The 16,492-nt window shown below is 41.0% G+C and overlaps 2 protein-coding genes across 3 annotated transcripts in view; both read left to right on the forward strand.

The window, feature by feature from the left end:
* The first annotated feature begins 4,560 nt into the window (after nucleotides 1–4,560).
* On the forward strand, nucleotides 4,561–12,979 carry slc6a7 (solute carrier family 6 member 7). Of its 2 annotated transcripts, none has more exons than XM_036990144.1 (14): nucleotides 4,561–5,389; nucleotides 7,450–7,678; nucleotides 8,239–8,370; nucleotides 8,522–8,729; nucleotides 9,087–9,225; nucleotides 9,367–9,501; nucleotides 9,670–9,773; nucleotides 9,862–9,986; nucleotides 10,242–10,354; nucleotides 10,462–10,599; nucleotides 10,664–10,763; nucleotides 10,932–11,050; nucleotides 11,324–11,454; nucleotides 11,561–11,697. In XM_036990144.1, exons 1-14 carry the CDS (start codon nucleotides 5,321–5,323, stop codon nucleotides 11,568–11,570), a joined length of 1,752 nt encoding a protein of 583 aa, XP_036846039.1. In that variant the 5' UTR covers nucleotides 4,561–5,320; the 3' UTR covers nucleotides 11,571–11,697. The 2 variants fall into 2 exon arrangements, with proteins under 2 accessions (XP_036846039.1, XP_021473908.1); XM_021618233.2 differs by lacking the exon at nucleotides 11,324–11,454 and adding an exon at nucleotides 11,999–12,979 and having other exon boundaries at nucleotides 4,575–5,389; nucleotides 11,561–11,734.
* A 549-nt stretch (nucleotides 12,980–13,528) lies between these two features.
* Nucleotides 13,529–16,492, forward strand: part of rb1 (retinoblastoma 1) — a 42,151-nt gene continuing 39,187 nt past the window's right edge. Inside the window, 3 exon segments of the mRNA NM_001124256.1 lie at nucleotides 13,529–13,777; nucleotides 14,879–14,999; nucleotides 15,209–15,312. Of these exon segments, the coding sequence (NP_001117728.1) occupies nucleotides 13,671–13,777; nucleotides 14,879–14,999; nucleotides 15,209–15,312 (332 nt within the window). The 5' untranslated portion in view covers nucleotides 13,529–13,670.

Here is a 16,492-nt window from a genome sequence, read left to right on the forward strand (position 1 = left end):
AGGTGTTGGTAATGTTCTCTTGTTGTGCCGTGATTGGCTCAGTGTTCTGTCACTCATGGGGACACTATGTCACCGCCAAGTCTAAGGGTAGAGCTAGAAAATTCAAGCCCCTTGGTTGCTGTCATAGATTTACATTAGAAGTGCCCATCCAAGAAGGCTCTATGTCATTGGCCACAGATAAAATGACATCAAATCACGTCATATCTACAGTAGCTTTGATTGGGGCGACAGGGTAGCCTAGTGGTTAGAGTGTTGGACTAGTAATCAAAAGGTTGTAAGTTCATATCCCTGAGCTGACAAGGTACAAATCTGTTGTTCTGCCCCTGAACAGGCAGTTAACCCACCATCATTGAAAATAAGAATGTGTTCTTAACTGACTTTCCTAGTTAAATAAAGGTAAAATAAATCAATTGGACATGTTAACATCATACTTTCAGAATCTTAGCTAGCAGTCATCATCATGAATCAAGCTGATAATCTACTGGCAAATCATTTTTAATCCTTGTCATATGAAGAGAAGTAATGAAGAGAAAGAATAGATAAAAAAATATCCGTTCTCATCGGCCATTGGACATAAACATTACACAGCAGGTTGGAAATCGCAAATTCAACAATAAGTAGTTTGGATGAAATCAGTGGCTAACTGCAAGCATTGCAATGCCATCACTGGCCTGCTATTCAGTGAGGTGGCTGTATGGTCCTAAATCTTGGATTAAAGGTCTCTTTTCCAAGCATAAAATGATAAACATTCAACATTGGCCATGCTGTCAATCCAGCATGATTTGGGCTTTGCTTAAAACAACTGTTTACATCGGAAAAACGAGCTCCGACCGGGAAAATACGTTTTCAACAGTCATCCAACTCTGAAGTGTAAATCCAGAACTCTGGTCTCTTTCTAGAGCTACGACATGAAGATCACTAACGTCATCATAATTCAACCTGGTTTATTTCAGAGTTCCCAATTGTCTTGAAAGCACCATAAATCCAGAGAAAGCTAGGCTTTGATGACAAAGTTTGATGACAAAATTTGCCCACGAAGGACTTCCGCGCAACCTTCTTATTCAAGTGAGCACAGTACAACAAGGTGAGTCCAAAAATGTCTTGTATGCTTCTGCATAAAGTCTGTTATATGCCAGCGAGATATGTATAGTGTAGCTAAGAAAGTAATACTAAGTGTATGTTGTGTAGTTAGTTGTTAGTAGCCCATGTGCCTCACCTTAATTTTCCCCTCTTAATTTTGCCTACTGTTCTGACTTGGTGGTGCACATGTAGCCTCTAACCTGTTTTAGAGAAATGTAATCAACAAATGTTATAAGAGATTTCATTGTCTGCTTATATGCCCCCTATATTTATCTGGCAGTTCTGAATGGCCCACTGTAAGAATGGCCCATGTTCTGAATTCTGTCGCTGTACATTTCAAAAGTGCTGAACAAATAGTCATATTGACTACGTTCATCCTAGCTCGCTCATTAATGTCTTAATTGAAATTACAGATGGCCTCTTATCTGCTTGTTGTCCCCTCATACCATAATGTGTACATCTAAATTGTCAGTAGAAAGCACATTTATTTAAGCAAGTCAGCCACATCAGCTATCATGGTTTTTTAAAAGGCAGTAAATTAGGTTGATTGAACTGTTTTTCTGACAGACAAGGCTCTGCTGATAGCCAGGTGTAGCAGTGGTAAGGTTTTTCCCCCACCAAGATTTACCTGCTAAAACCACCACTGATTGTATGAGATTCTTCTTATTATTTAAACTTGGGAGGTGAATTGATGTTATGCAAGGTTGTAATGTTTTCTCAATTTTTTTGTTGTTGTTATTTCCTGTTTTATAACTTCGATGCTCTGGAGCCTGGTGTTGTTGTCACCAAAGAGCATTCGGACTCAGTCAGGACCAGGTTTCAGCTGCTGACATCCTTCCTCCCATAGATGGTCTGCCTGTACAAGCACCACCTGGACTGGACACAGCTAAACAAACGTATATTTTTGAGAAGATCAGGGGGTTTTGCGACAAAAAAGCTATGGACATCACATGCCCTGCAACAAAGTCAAGGGCAGGACAAAAACAGGCTCTCTGAATATAGATTAATTTGTTCATATGTGGTTCGCACGAACCAGTCATCAGCACTATCTGCAGTGCCTCTACTCAAATCACTCTCTCCTTACACACACGCCATATGTTGCTGGTACTATTTATTATTTTATCCTGCTGCTCAGCCACTTTACCCCTTATTGTATGCATATTACTACCTGATCTATCACCAGTATCACTGATATGGTTATTGATATTGTTCTTGTACATACTGTATATTATGTAATTATTTCTCTACTGGTATTGACACTTGTTGTTTTTTTATATTGACACTATTTTTGATATTGCTACTATGTCATCTAATATTTATAACATATTTTTGTCTGGACACTTTCAGTTTACCTGGAATTTGTCCTTACTGTAGGCTACTACTTTTACCACTTATAGTCTTAATCTTTACTACACTCACTCACTGTTTAGCACATTACCTCACATGTGAATCCTTGTTGGGTGGGGCTGGCTTAAGAGGGTGTGAACAATGCTGAATGGGTGTAGACAAAGAAGAGCTCTCCAGTAGGTGTACCAAAACATTCAAGGACCATTTTCTCAAAAGTGGGGTTTCAGGTTTATCAACTTTCAAAGGATAATTACTTTCCCATTGTTCCTCAAATGCAGTGTATGTTACCATTTTGTAGCTCTGTGTCTCTGCTTTTATCCAATGTAAAAAAATAAATGTAAAATGTTGCTACATAAGACTGAATCAAGGTGGTCAGTCACATATAATAATTTAACCATCATAAGCATATCCTCCACAGAGTAGGCGTGCTGATCTAGGATCTGTCCATGTTATATTATTCATTATGATCTAAAAGTCCAAAATGATGCAGGATCAGCACTCATAATCTGAGACGCTTTGTGGATACGGGCCCTGGGTTATTTGGACTACGTGATCCCTATCTGGTCATGAACTCAGGCTCAAAAGTCATTCTTGGGCTTTTCTTCTTCCTCTCTGCTGGCTGTCCCCAACAGAGGTTACAGACTGGTAGCTGGCGGGTTTGGCTGCATGGTTCATAAAGGCTGCATCTCTGCCAATGTCACTTACCTTGGTGTGAAGTGACTGGGACTTTCCTGTAAAGGTTTCTGTAACAAGGGTTTTCCAGGTGTCACAATCTTTTTGATGTTAGTGATGATATCAGAAAGCAAAGCATTGATTTTCACTGTCATGCAGACGATACACAACTTCACATTTCTGTGTCACCAGAGGATTTTAGCTCCACGGATACATTTTAGACTGTATTAGTGATTTAAATACTTGGATGGCTCACAACTTCCTACAGCTAAATCAAGACAAGACCGAGGTACTTATTGTTGGAGCCAAAGCACAGAGAGAGAATCTAGCCGCACATTTTAATTCACAGGCAACATAGATAAAACACCAGATAAAAAACCTAGGTGCTATTTTAGATTCTGAACTCAATTTCGAATCACACATTAGGAATGTGACCAAAATGGCTTTTTACCACCTGAGGAACATTGCCAAGGCGAGGCCCTTTCTCTCTCAGGCTGATACAGAGAGACTCATCCATGTTTTCATTACAAGCAGGTTTGACTACTGTAATGCTCTCCTGTCTGGTCTACCCAAGAAAGCCATTGGTCAACTGCAAAACATACAGAATGCTGCAGCACTGGTCCCAAGACCATACGGAGAGCACACATTAGACCGATTTTAAGGTTTCTGCACTAGCTGTCTGTGAGTTTGAGAATTAATTGTAAGATTTTTCTATTGGTTTTTATATCAATCCACGATTGTGCACCCCAATACATGTCAGACGTGCTTTTAAGATATGTACCCAGTAGGTTCCAAAGGTCTTCTGGCACTGGCCTTTTAACCATCCCAAAGTCTAGGACCAAGAGGCATGGAGAGGCAGCCTTTAGTTACTATGCCCCCAACCTCTGGAATAGCCTGCCAGAGAACCTGAGGGGAGCCGAAACTGTGGACATAATCAAAAGTGATCTTAAAACATCTATTTTTGGCTTTGCTTTTCCTTAGGGTGTTTTTTAGTTGTTCAATTTGTCATTATTTTGTTTTTTATGTTATGTTTGTTTTGTAGTAAATATTTTAGCTTTTATTTTCATATTTTTTTTGTTTTTTTCCCCCCTGTAAAGCACATTGCGTTGCATTCAGTGTCTGAAATGTGCTGTATAAATGAAGCTTGACTTGATTTAAATATATGGCCATGGACCATCGCAAGCCAAGATGCCATACAAATTAAGGCATTACCTATTTTTTCCTCGTTTAGCCAATTTGTTCATACGGTCTGCTGTTTGATTTTTTTTTTTAGAGATATCTTATTACATGTTACATACACAATTCCATCTTCTTGGCCATGCAACAAAACAGGGGAGCTTAATATGTGGTTTCTCATTTCATAGAAAAAGCAACGGCTGCAATTTCCTGCTGTTGCAGTTGGTTTCCTCTACTGGTGCTCTGAGCAACGCTTTCTCAGAATAGAAAAAATACCGTCTTTGAAGAAGCAGGGTTTGATTAGACGTGCTGTAGCTGCTCAATAACCTGATGAAAATAGATTGAGACAGACAGATACAGTAGGCAAAACATTTAGTGAAGGGGTGCAGTTGTAGAAAGGGTGTGGCTCAGTAAAGGTGTTTTAAGAAGAGGGTGTGTTTCCCCCTTTTGTTCAATGGGCAGATTCGATTATGCTGAGCTGCGGTGCACCCGTCTATGGCCGATGACGTTTCCGGGCAAAAGCAGTGAGACAGGAGCGACCTTCTCAAATGAACAGTAATCTGCGCAGCTCCATCATGTTGTCAACAAGGCAGCATGGTGCATCATCCAGAAACATACATCTCTTTTCCATAAAATATATGTTTGAATTGTCAAACAAATTTTAACTGGAAAGGCGGATAAATCGTTTTTATCAAAAGCAATCACTTTTACATCTGAAAATACAGAATCCTACTCGTTACTCCACGTGCTTAATTATGTCACTTTTGTTTTGGGCCAATTTCGCTGTGGGCTTTGAACGGGCTCACGAATGCAATCAAGCTTCACCCGGTGTAAAACACGATAACGGGCGCCCGGGCCATTTTAATCGAATCCCCTCAGTGACTGCACCTGCGCTCTACTGTAATTTCCCGGTCATTACCAAAAGTGCCGATTTCAATCATCACTGACGAACATTTCCGTCAAAGCACGAATATATTACCATTAACTTTAATCTGAACAATGTATCGAACATCCAAAGAAACCAAGTGAATCTCTCCCCGGGAAAATGCCGAGCGAGCAGACAAAAACGGCACCTGGGAACATTACAGAGAAAAAATCAACACATCAACAAGGGGTAAGCAAGGAAACAACCTGTTGTTAGTTAACATAAACTTTTTAAACGTCGTTAAAAGGTCTAATTTCACCTCTTTGTGAATATTGGATTGTTTTGGAATTTATGGAAAACGAATGGAACCATCGTTATTTGTATTTGTAGTTCTATAAAGTAATCTAACCCGTATGTCCTCATTCCTCTGACATCCGATGTAGTGGAAAGTGAACACCCTACTAGCCTATAGGTCACCATTTTCTACCTCAGTAAAATTAGTTTTGTACTGGATATTCGGTTTTCTCTACCCGATAGCTATTGAACCAAGCATACCATGACAATGAAGATGATGTATCCTGAATCAGGAGTGGATGGATAAAAATTCACAGCTCTTATTGTTGTTGAAATGTGGGGCTTTTAATCTTTAATATCTCTTACACAACACGTTCCATGATAATGAAAATGATATATTCTGAATCGGAACAGGATGGACAAAGATTCACAGCTATTTTTGTTCAAATGACATTTTATTTTTGGGGGGAGGCTTTCAATCTTTAATAACACTAACACAAAGCATGCCGTGACTATGAAAAGGATATATTCTGCATCGGTGGAGGATCTACAAAAATCTACAGCTTTTGTTTTTAAACATTTTAATTTTGATCACCTGCCTCCTCCATCTCACCAACCTGCTATTTAACATTTTACTGCAGTGGGCTAAACCAGGGCCACACAGTGATTCTTAGTAGTCTTAAACAAATCTACTTTGAAACAAAAGTATACACCTCACACATGGTTATGGGCCTAAAAAAATATGTTAAATGTGTTCAATTTTGAGTTGCATTGTATATAAAAAGTAATATTGCATCACTAAATATAACACAACTGTTTGACATAGAAACACCAGACTTGTCAGTAAAAAAAACATTGAGAGGTTTATACCCAAGGTAGTTTTATACTGGATATTTGAACCAAGCATGCCATAACTATGAAGATGGTATATTCTGAATCAGGGAAGGATGGACAAAACCCACAGCTTTAAAAAAAAATCTGTAATAGCTCTTACACAAAACGTGCCATGACTATGAAAATGATATATTCTGAATCGGGGGGAGGATGGATTAAAAATCCATGGCTTTTGGTTTTTGGAAATTCTGATTTTGTTTTTGAAGGGTAGGGGATTCAATCTTCAATAGCTCTTACACAAAGTGCGCCATGACAATGACAATTCTATATATAATTGTCATTGTCATGGTGCGTTCAGAATATACCATCTTCAGAGTGATGGCATGCTTGGTTCAAATATCCAATATACAACTACCTTGGGTAAACCTCTCAATGTTTATTTCAGAGACATAATCAAAGTTAAGACAATCAACATTTCAGTTGATACAGACTTATCATCAATCCATCACATTGATCTCATTTTATTGTTTGTTTTGCATAACCTATTGTAGCCCATTGTGTAACAACTACCTGTAGGCTACTCTTTCTACTCCTTTTATGACTTACAATGTGTCATGATGATGAGGCAGGCGGATGGTAGTGGCCTAAATCAAATGAATGGCAGTTCTCAAAACTGAACTGCCATTTTCACCTGACCTCCATCCTCTTGGTGTCCTTAGTTCTTCTATTTTCTGTCTGTTTAGCCGACTGGTCCACTGACAACACACACGCATAAATAGAGGCAATAGTTCCTATTTTGTTGTGAGTTAAATTCTTTGCCTTGCAGGGGAGGAAGCAGAATGAGTGCTTGCATCAGTTGCACTGGAAGGCACAACAGTGACACAGCTCTAGAGGTCACACGCAATGGTTTACAAAGACTGCATGACAATGTCATATTTCCTGATGTGTGAACCACACCCATATCTGTAAACCTGGACTCTATAGCTATGCCTACCATTGTCACTGACTGTGTTCACCTTAAACAATGTGCAGTCCCAGTGTCTCATACAAGTTAAAATAGAGGGGGGGTACTTTACTTGTGACATGGAATCCAACTTTTCAACATTAAGGCATGACATCGTTATAGGTTATTCTGATAGAGGATCTGTCTGACAGTTTTGAATGTGTTCTATCTGTTCTAGAGTCCAGCACAGCTGAATGGGTTTAATTTAGCTCATGATGTCACCAATCCCTCATCCCAGCCACAGTTTGAGTCCCGCCCCCCGTCCCCTGCACCCCCACCAGACCCACTTATTCTCCCAAGAGAGCAGTGGGGTGGGAAGTATGAGTTTCTGCTCTCCTGTATCGGCTACTGTGTGGGACTGGGGAATGTGTGGAGGTTTCCCTACCTCTGCTACCGCAATGGAGGAGGTGAGTAACCCACAGCCAAGCTGGCTTTTAGCCCTCATACACTTCACACTGCCCCTCAGACTCTAAGTATGAATGAAGCTGTATTATTGTATTGAAATTGATGTGTATTATGTTACCTTGGCCTTCCGGTCTGCACTGACCTCTCCTCTCTGTGGATTGTGCTGGAGAGTTCATCTGAGAGTGGAAACCAAAGCCACGCAATCACAGGCAGCCAGTGGTGCTAGAAAGCCAACACACACCTGTGCACAGAAAAACACACCTTAAGACAGTCTACTGAATGGTTCATTCAAAACTATAGTAAACAAACTTCAGCTCCCCGTGTGAAGCTAGCACTTGCTGAGACTTCAATAGTTGAGGGATAGAAAAACCCTCTGCTGGCTGGCAGCTTTCCAGATGTAGTAAGTGATTATATAGCCATAGTGCTATTTGTAGGACATACCCGTACATGCCATGTTTCCGTGTAACTAGCAGCTCAGTGTTATAACAATCAAATTAATGAGGGATGTCGCCTCTTGTATCATCCCATTTCCTGTTTGACTTGTGGCCTCCTCTGTCCGCAGGTGTGTTCCTCATCCCCTACTTCATCATGCTCTTCTTCACCGGTGTCCCCCTCTTTCTCATGGAGCTAAGTCTAGGCCAGTATGGAGCTGCTGGACCAATCACAGTGTGGAAGTGCTGTCCCCTCCTCAAAGGTAAACCTCCACGACCCCCATGCCTCCATTGTCCTCTCAACACTCCGTAATTGTCCACCAACACTGATTAGCCTCAATCTTATGTTCGCCAACATCGAAAGCTCCCTCATCTGGACTACACACATCAATCTGCCTGTGTGTCTCTTTATAGGCATTGGCATTGGGATGCTTTGTGTGTCTATGCTGGTGTGCCTCTACTACAACGTGATCATAGCCTGGACCTTCTACTACCTGGGCAGCTCTTTCCAGAGCCCCCTGCCCTGGTCCTGTGATGCCCCAGCCAATGCTTACCTCTGTGGGAACGCCACACTGAACAGCTCCTCTGGCAGAGCCCTCAGCCCCTCAGAGGTCTTCTGGAAGTAAGGGCTCTTCCATCACTGTAGAGTGTTTTTCGCAAAAAATGATTGAATGTCTTTTGCATGATTGAATTCAGATTAGGATTGGTTTATCGTGGGGGAATTAGCGTCATGCTGGCCCTCAACTGTATTGAAATATTGACGACCATGAAATGCCTGAAATGTTCTCCTTCAAAAAGTCTGTGCTGTGTGTACACTGTGCTGTATGTGTTCATGTCGTTAAGGAGATGAGCTGACTTTACTATATGATGTAACATCAATCTCCTGTTAAAAATGTCTCTGTTAGCTGGGTCTATCCAACTAGTTCTGGCTAGAGGTCTGAATACTCTGTGTGTGTTTGCTCTGTGTGTTGTGTTCCAGTGAGCGTGTTCTGGGTGTGGTGAACAGTAAGGGCCTCCATGACCCTGGTCCTGTCAGGTGGCCCCTGGCTCTCTGCCTCCTAGCTGCCTGGGTCATCATCTTCTTCTGCATGCTCAAGGGCATCCGCAGCTCTGGCAAGGTGATATAACACACACGTCATCAGAATACACACACACCTTTAAACACAGACATACTCATGTTACGCAAACATGCCCTCAAAACAAACATCCTTGCGCTTGGTGTTGCTATGTACTTAAGAGCTGTTACTTTAACTTTGTAGGTGGTTTATGTGACTGCGACGTTCCCATACTTCGTGCTGATCGTTTTGATCATCAGGGGTGCTACACTGGAGGGGTCACTTCAGGGTGTGGCCTTCTACCTCACCCCTGACTGGGGCCGGCTGGCCAGTGCACAGGTAAACTACATCCCCCTAGTGGAGACAGGCTGGTAGAATCTCTAGAGTAAAGTCAAGTTAGTTTGTTTTTTGTGTGTATTTGTCTACCTGTAATGATGAGTGTCAAGGCTCTTGGTGCTGGCCAACAAAGTAGACAGCATGTCTTAACTGTCACCGTTCACCTTGTAGGTATGGAACGATGCTGCCTCACAGGTCTTCTACTCGTTGGGGATTGGTGTTGGGGGGCTGCTCTCCATGGCCTCCTACAATAAGTTTGACAACAATGTCATCAGGTCAGTTGTACTCTACTCTACTACTGTTCTCTCTGAGGCTACAGGCATGCTGGGAAATTGAGTATATCAAACATTGTGTTGCTTTCAGGGACTGTCTGGTCATCACCATAGGGAACTGCAGCACCAGCTTCTTTGCGGGCTTCGCCATATTCTCAATCCTGGGTCACATGGCCTGGAGGAAGGGAGTGCCTGTTGGCGAGGTGGCAGATACAGGTAGCTCTCGATGAGCCAGTCACTCCACTTGTATTAACAAGCAATCAATCAAATGTATTTATAAAGCCGTTTTTACATCAGCCGATGTCATAAAGTGCTATACAGAAACCCAGCCTAAAACAGCAAGCAATGCAGATGTAGAATCACATTTCTGTTACGGTTATGACATGGTTATAACAATATACCCAGTTATTATCATGGCATTAAAAAGCTATTTTTATGGCAAAAATAAGCTCATTATTGTTCTGGCTCCAGGTCCTGGTTTGGCGTTTGTGGCGTACCCAGAAGCCCTTGCTTTACTGCCAGGATCAGTGTTCTGGTCCATCCTCTTCTTCCTCATGCTTTTCATGCTGGGGGTCGACACTCTGGTAAACCACAGCCTTGTTCTGTATTGAACCCCTATCTCTTTGAACTAACAAAACATATACATCTAACATCCTGCTCCCTGTCTTCTGGCCCTGTTTTCACTCTGTAGTTTGGTAACATGGAGGGCATCACCACGGCCGTGCTGGATGAGTTCCCACAGCTCAGAGCTAACATGAAGCAGAAGTCTCTGTTCCTGGGACTGCTGTGTTTCGGCTTCTATCTAATGGGACTGCTGTTGATCACTGATGTGAGTTTGTATTGAAGTATTTGTGTGTGTGTGTGTGTGTGTACTGATGTCTGTCTCTCCATAGGGAGGGATTTATTGGTTCACCCTCATCGACTCCTTCGCCACTAGCTTCGGCCTCATCATCATCACCCTCTTCATGTGCATTGGCATCTCCTTCTTCTATGGTACACCATGCAACTCCAGCTCCATACCCTGCATGCTACATTCCACATACTAACTAAACATACTAACCACTATTCAGACATGCCACACACTTACTGTATGTCAATAGTGTCTTCAGATACTCTGACTAATCAGCATGCATGTGTGTCTGCATACCGTAACATTCACAGGAGTGAACCAGTTTTGCCAGGACATCATTGACATGATCTGTCGCTGTCCTCCCTGGTGCAGCAAAGTGCTGCTCTACTTCAAAGCATGCTGGGTATTCTGCACCCCATTTCTCCTACTGGTGAGTCAGACCCTCTACCTTTACATTATGTCTCTGAAAAAGCATCCCTCTGTCTAAAATCCACCCTTTGTTGCACCCTGACAGTGGTGAATAATTTAAAGAGACTGACATTCTATCCCCTTTTCCCCCGGCTGTGTTCTCTATGGGTTTATTTTCAATCACCCCTCATGTATGCACAGTCTGTCTGATATGTGTATTTGAATAAAAAAAACATATGTAGTAGCTGTTGAATAGAAACATAAATGAGTGAACTAACCAAGTGTCCTGAGCCAGAAAGAGAGAATGGATCATACCATAGAGGCTCTGCCTGGATTATCATACAGACGTCTGTTTAAGAGTCTGTGCATGCTCAGCCGCACTCTGCTGCGTCTGTCTGGGTGTTGGTCTATCTCTCCAAAGCTACTGTGAGTTTTTGATCACTGCTTTGATTCCATGGTTGCTGTTAAACTTTCTTAGTGTAGTTGCCTTTGTTTCACATGCCCCTCTGTTTCTGTGTTCCTGTGCATCCAGATCATTCTGACCTATATCTTCATTGAGATGTACAACACCCCGCTGCAGTATGGTGCCTATGTGTATCCTCGCTGGGGCAAGGCACTGGGCGTGTGCATGGGCGCCACCTGCTGTCTGCAGATCCCCATTTGGGCCATCGTGGCCATCAGCAAGGAGTCGGGGACACTGAAAAACGTCAGTAACGTCCGCCCCATTTTCCCCTTGTCTGTCATTACACAAGCCATGTTACATGGCTATACGAATTGTCCTATGGTGACAAATAAATCTGTATTGAAATGACTTGAATACTGAAGCCACACTAAGAACACATTAAACACTTGATAGGTTAAAAGGATGCCAGTGTGCAAATAATTTAAGGGTTACATCAGTAATGAAAATAAACAGTCACATGCCATTCAGTTTAAAAATCTCTTTATTAATCTTTCTCTCTCCATTCAGCGTTTTAAGAAATCCATTCGACCTCTAAATTCCTGGAGGGGGAACAACTTGAACAACAGTGGAGGAGGAGAGGAACGAGTAGAGCCGGAGAGGATGGAGGCACCGTTCACGGTAAACCTGACAGACAGAGACACTGTCAACCTTACCGAGGTGGATTTCACAGCTATAGCCTGGGAAAATGGGACAGAGGCATGACCCTTCCTCACTGGTGGAGCTGAAGAGTATATCATCACCTGCAGAACTTTGTATGAAGAGACAAAGTAAGGATGTCACTGTCCAGGCATCATACCCTGCCAGCCAGAAGGATACCATTTTGCCATTTGCTATACTGACACTTTAAAGATCATTTTTAAAACAAAGACTACTTAGAAAATGTATCGGATTGTCCTTCAGGACAATGTGAATTGGTGGTTTTATTTATGCTTTAAAAATACATTTTGCATTGTCTATTTGCAATTGTGTTAGTGTGTATATAGTCTAAAGGCCATGGCTGCAGCATGCATACACAGAGACCATGGGTATATTCACTAAGAACTTAACAGAATGAAACGGGGAGGGACCTACCGGAATTGCTCCAATAGAAACTCGTTTTTACTGCAAAACATTTTAGTCTACACTCTTATCCTGAGCGATTTACAGCCTTGCTCAAGGGCACATCAACAGATTTTTTTACCTTGTCAGCTCAGGGATTCAAACCAGTGACCTTTCAGTTACTGGCCCAATGCTATTAACTGTTAGGCTACATTTTTCATTTGAAATAAATTGTTTCTGTTGCCAAATGTTTTGGTCTAATGATTACACCCCATGTTTTTCTTCATGAGAGGACAAATGTAGCGGTGCAGGGCTGTTTCAGTGTCCGCTAACAAAGAGACGTGCTATAGGACGAGAATCACTGTGTGTGGTCTTAATCTCATCTCTATTCTGATCTGTTGCTCACCAGAGGACTAGCTGTGCAAAGAAATAAAACATATATCATTTTAATATTAGGCTACTGTACATCTGTTTTGTCATGTTTTAGTGCTGGTGGTGGGTGTACAGAGGGCAGTTCTTTATTGACTGTATAGCTAGGTGAAACTTTGACTACAGAGATTTATTTTATTTGAACCTTTATTTAACTAGGCAAGTCAGATAAGAACAAATTCTTATTTACAAAGATTGCCTACCAAAAGGCCTCCTGCAGGGAGGGGGCTGGGGTAAAACATTTAAAATATAGGACAGAACACACATCATGACGAGAGACACCACAACACTACATAAAGAGCATGGCAGCAACACAACATTGGAGCAGCACATGTTTGGGGTTTCTTGAACATTATTTTTTTGTGTAGTTTTTACTAAGACATTTATTTTGCCCCAATACATGGCACAATGTATAAATTGCTCTGGTGGTTTTACATTTGGACCTACACACAGATGGCGCCAAAGACGAATGTCACATTGGCGCGGAGATGACGTCTGGCGGATGTCACGTATGCGACATTTTCCCGCGGTTTCTTTCTTCTGAGAATCGAAGACCTGAATCCGTAGTAGGATTTCAGGAAGCTGACAAGTAACACCGGGGTTTGTACGGGACCAAATTGGGATATAAACGAAGTAAACTATTAAAAAGGCCATACAATAGAAAACAGATCCATTTGATAATTTAGCTTTAATAATCTGATAACCCACAAAGATGCCTCCCAAAAAACGCAACTCTGGAGCAGCACAGAACAAGGAAATGAAGCCCAGCATAAAAAACGCCTCCCCGGACAAGGAGAATCCAGATTTATCAATTGAAAAGTAAGCAGCCCGTCCATCCATCGTATTTAACAAGATAATTGTTAACATAGAACGTACCCGGTTATGTTACTGACTACAATGTAACGTTATTTTCTTTCCGTAAAACGATCGTTTGCTAACTATTTGATAGCTAGCTAGCTAACGTAACGTTACCAACAACACCCCCCCCCCCTACGAAAACAAGTCAAGACGAACAGCTGGGAAAACATGCTAACTAGTTATCAATCAGTAGCTAGCTAATTATTATTTGGGAATATGTGACATGCCCATTGTCTTATTTGTTACAAGTTTACTTTTTAAGTTTAGTAACATCAAGCTGTTATTTTCCAGCTATTTGGCTATTTTAGGTGGCTAGATAGCTAGATTCTAAAACAAATTTGTTTCAGTAGCTAGCTACTAGCTAACTAAGCATCTTGCCAAATGACTAACTTAGCTACTATAGCCATCTCACGACAGTCATCACTTTCACTAATGGGAACACAACTTCCATAGAGCCCCTGATCACGGTTCATAAATATTATTTCCCACTTCAGAAATCGTGTTCAACGTTAGTAAGAATGGACACCGCAACATTTGGGTCTGAACTACAAGGCCTACCATTGAGTGTTGATGGTGTTAAAGCTAGAGTACGTAGTTGAAACCATAACAAAGGGGAACCCCTTGCCTCTGTTTTGGTAAAAAGATGAGGGATGCGCCAGAAAATATATCTGCTATCATATTCATAAACATCTATGGATGCAAGGACTGAACATCCATGATATCAATAGTATAGTTTTAAGCATGTTTTGAGGCGATATCGTTTGTTTACATTTACGTTATTTATAAACATTGGAGTAAAACAAGCTTATATTTGGGGTTCTGATGCGTTATATTATTTAAGAATCAATGGGTATATATCATTCATAAGTACAAAAATGGATATGGCAAGACAATGACAAAACACACTAATTCTACATCAACAACTACATGTACTTATTGCCCCCCTCACAAAATCATGACTGTCAAAAGTGAATTTGTTACTATTCTGAGTGCACCATGTCCAAACTAAGTATGGTTGATCTAAATGTGTCTGACTTTTTTTTTCTTTTTTTGAATCATCAGGCACCAAGAGAAGGATGCGGACTTTATGACTCTGTGTCAGAGTCTCCAGGTGATAGATGCTGTGTGTGATCGTGCTTGGACAATATGGAAGGCAGTTCAGGCCTCAGTGGACAAAGTGCTTGTATGTATTCACCCATTGTCTCCAAGTTACTAGTAGACTATACAATGTGTTTTACCTACTGATACCCTTTCTGTCTGCTCTGATGATGGAAAGCTTATAGTGAATAAACAACTGAACCATAACTCTCTGTCTCTGAAATAAACTATATTCAAGGCTATTCACACAGACTGACGATACATTGTTTTTCTTCTCTCTCTCTCTCGACACAGGACACTCAAAAAAGGCTTTGGGCTGCTTGTCTGTTTGTGGCTGTGATAGACTTGGAAGTTGCAAGTTTTACCTTTACTCAAATCCTGAAGGCAGTGGATCTGAAGTAAGTACTAGATTCAGGCGTTCCAGTAGGGCCTTTGTCAGTACCAGTTCCCAGATCAGTTGATGTTTTCCCCTGGCAACACTCTTTTGAGTCGCTTACTCACTGGCCGGGTTGGGGTGATTACTTTCTAAATGTAATCCGTTAAATTTACTAGTTACCTGTCCAAAATTGTAATCAGTAACAACTTGGGTTACTCAAACTCAGTAACAATCTAATTACTTTCAGATGACTTTCCCCTTAAGAGGCATTAGAAGAAGACAAAAATTAATATTACCAATTGAACATATATTGCAGGATAAATCAATATTAAAGTTTACATAGATGGCCATCATTGGATGTTCCATTTTAATTTATGGGTTGGTTATGTAGGCTTCTTCTAACCCATTTCTTTCTACAACAGATAATAATACAGTTAGGCTGTCTTTACATTATTACCCAACATCTGTCACATTTACTGTCATTACAATTCATTTAATACCCCTTGATCTTCAATAATAGGACATGGAAATATAGATTAGCCGAACTGTTTTACCTGAGCATAACCCAAAAACTAAGGACTTGTTAGCGTGCTCTGTTCTTGATTTTGTTGTCATGAACAACTGATTGGACTCATTGCTTTGAGTTGGAAAATAAATGCTGATTTCGGAATGGTATGCTTTGAGCACTACCAAAAAGTGATATTTGCATGTGAAATATGTATGCCATATGCCGCATTTGCTATAGGTCTATTGATTATGTTTTTGTTGGTGATATTTAAATAATCAACGTGTGAGTTTGAGCATATGTCTGTTAGGCCTATGGACTTTTTTTGTTGTTACATGAATTAGGTAATAAATAAAAGCCCCACTCATGGTCTTCTTAAATTAAGCCGGTTCTTGACAGTATTGAGAATAAAAATAAAACTTCCTCAAACTTTTATTCTATTGGCTGGGATCCGCACTATGCAGGTGGTACAAGAGTGCATTTTTCACTGGCTGTCCTGGTCGCAAAAACAAGGATTGATAGGCAGCTTAAACTTCTTCAATTCAACTATTATTGGGTTAAAGTACACATACATTTGTGAACAGCCATCCATAACTACAATCTGTAAGGGGCAAATAGCTAAATGAGAGAACAGCAGTGTGATTCACATCAATGCACTTTGTAGCTATATCAATAATGTAAATCTGTATTGCCCGAA

Source organism: Oncorhynchus mykiss, chromosome 10 (assembly GCF_013265735.2).
Source record: "Oncorhynchus mykiss isolate Arlee chromosome 10, USDA_OmykA_1.1, whole genome shotgun sequence".
Classification (NCBI taxonomy): domain Eukaryota; kingdom Metazoa; phylum Chordata; class Actinopteri; order Salmoniformes; family Salmonidae; genus Oncorhynchus; species Oncorhynchus mykiss.

Coding starts and splice junctions, on each gene's coding strand:
- slc6a7 (XM_021618233.2), top strand. CDS start 5,321: ATGCCGAGCGAGCAGACAAAAACGGCACCTGGGAACATTACAGAGAAA. Junction 5,390..7,449: donor AATCAACACATCAACAAGGG/GTAAGCAAGGAA, acceptor TATCTGTTCTAG/AGTCCAGCACAGCTGAATGG. Junction 9,774..9,861: donor TTTGACAACAATGTCATCAG/GTCAGTTGTACT, acceptor TGTTGCTTTCAG/GGACTGTCTGGTCATCACCA.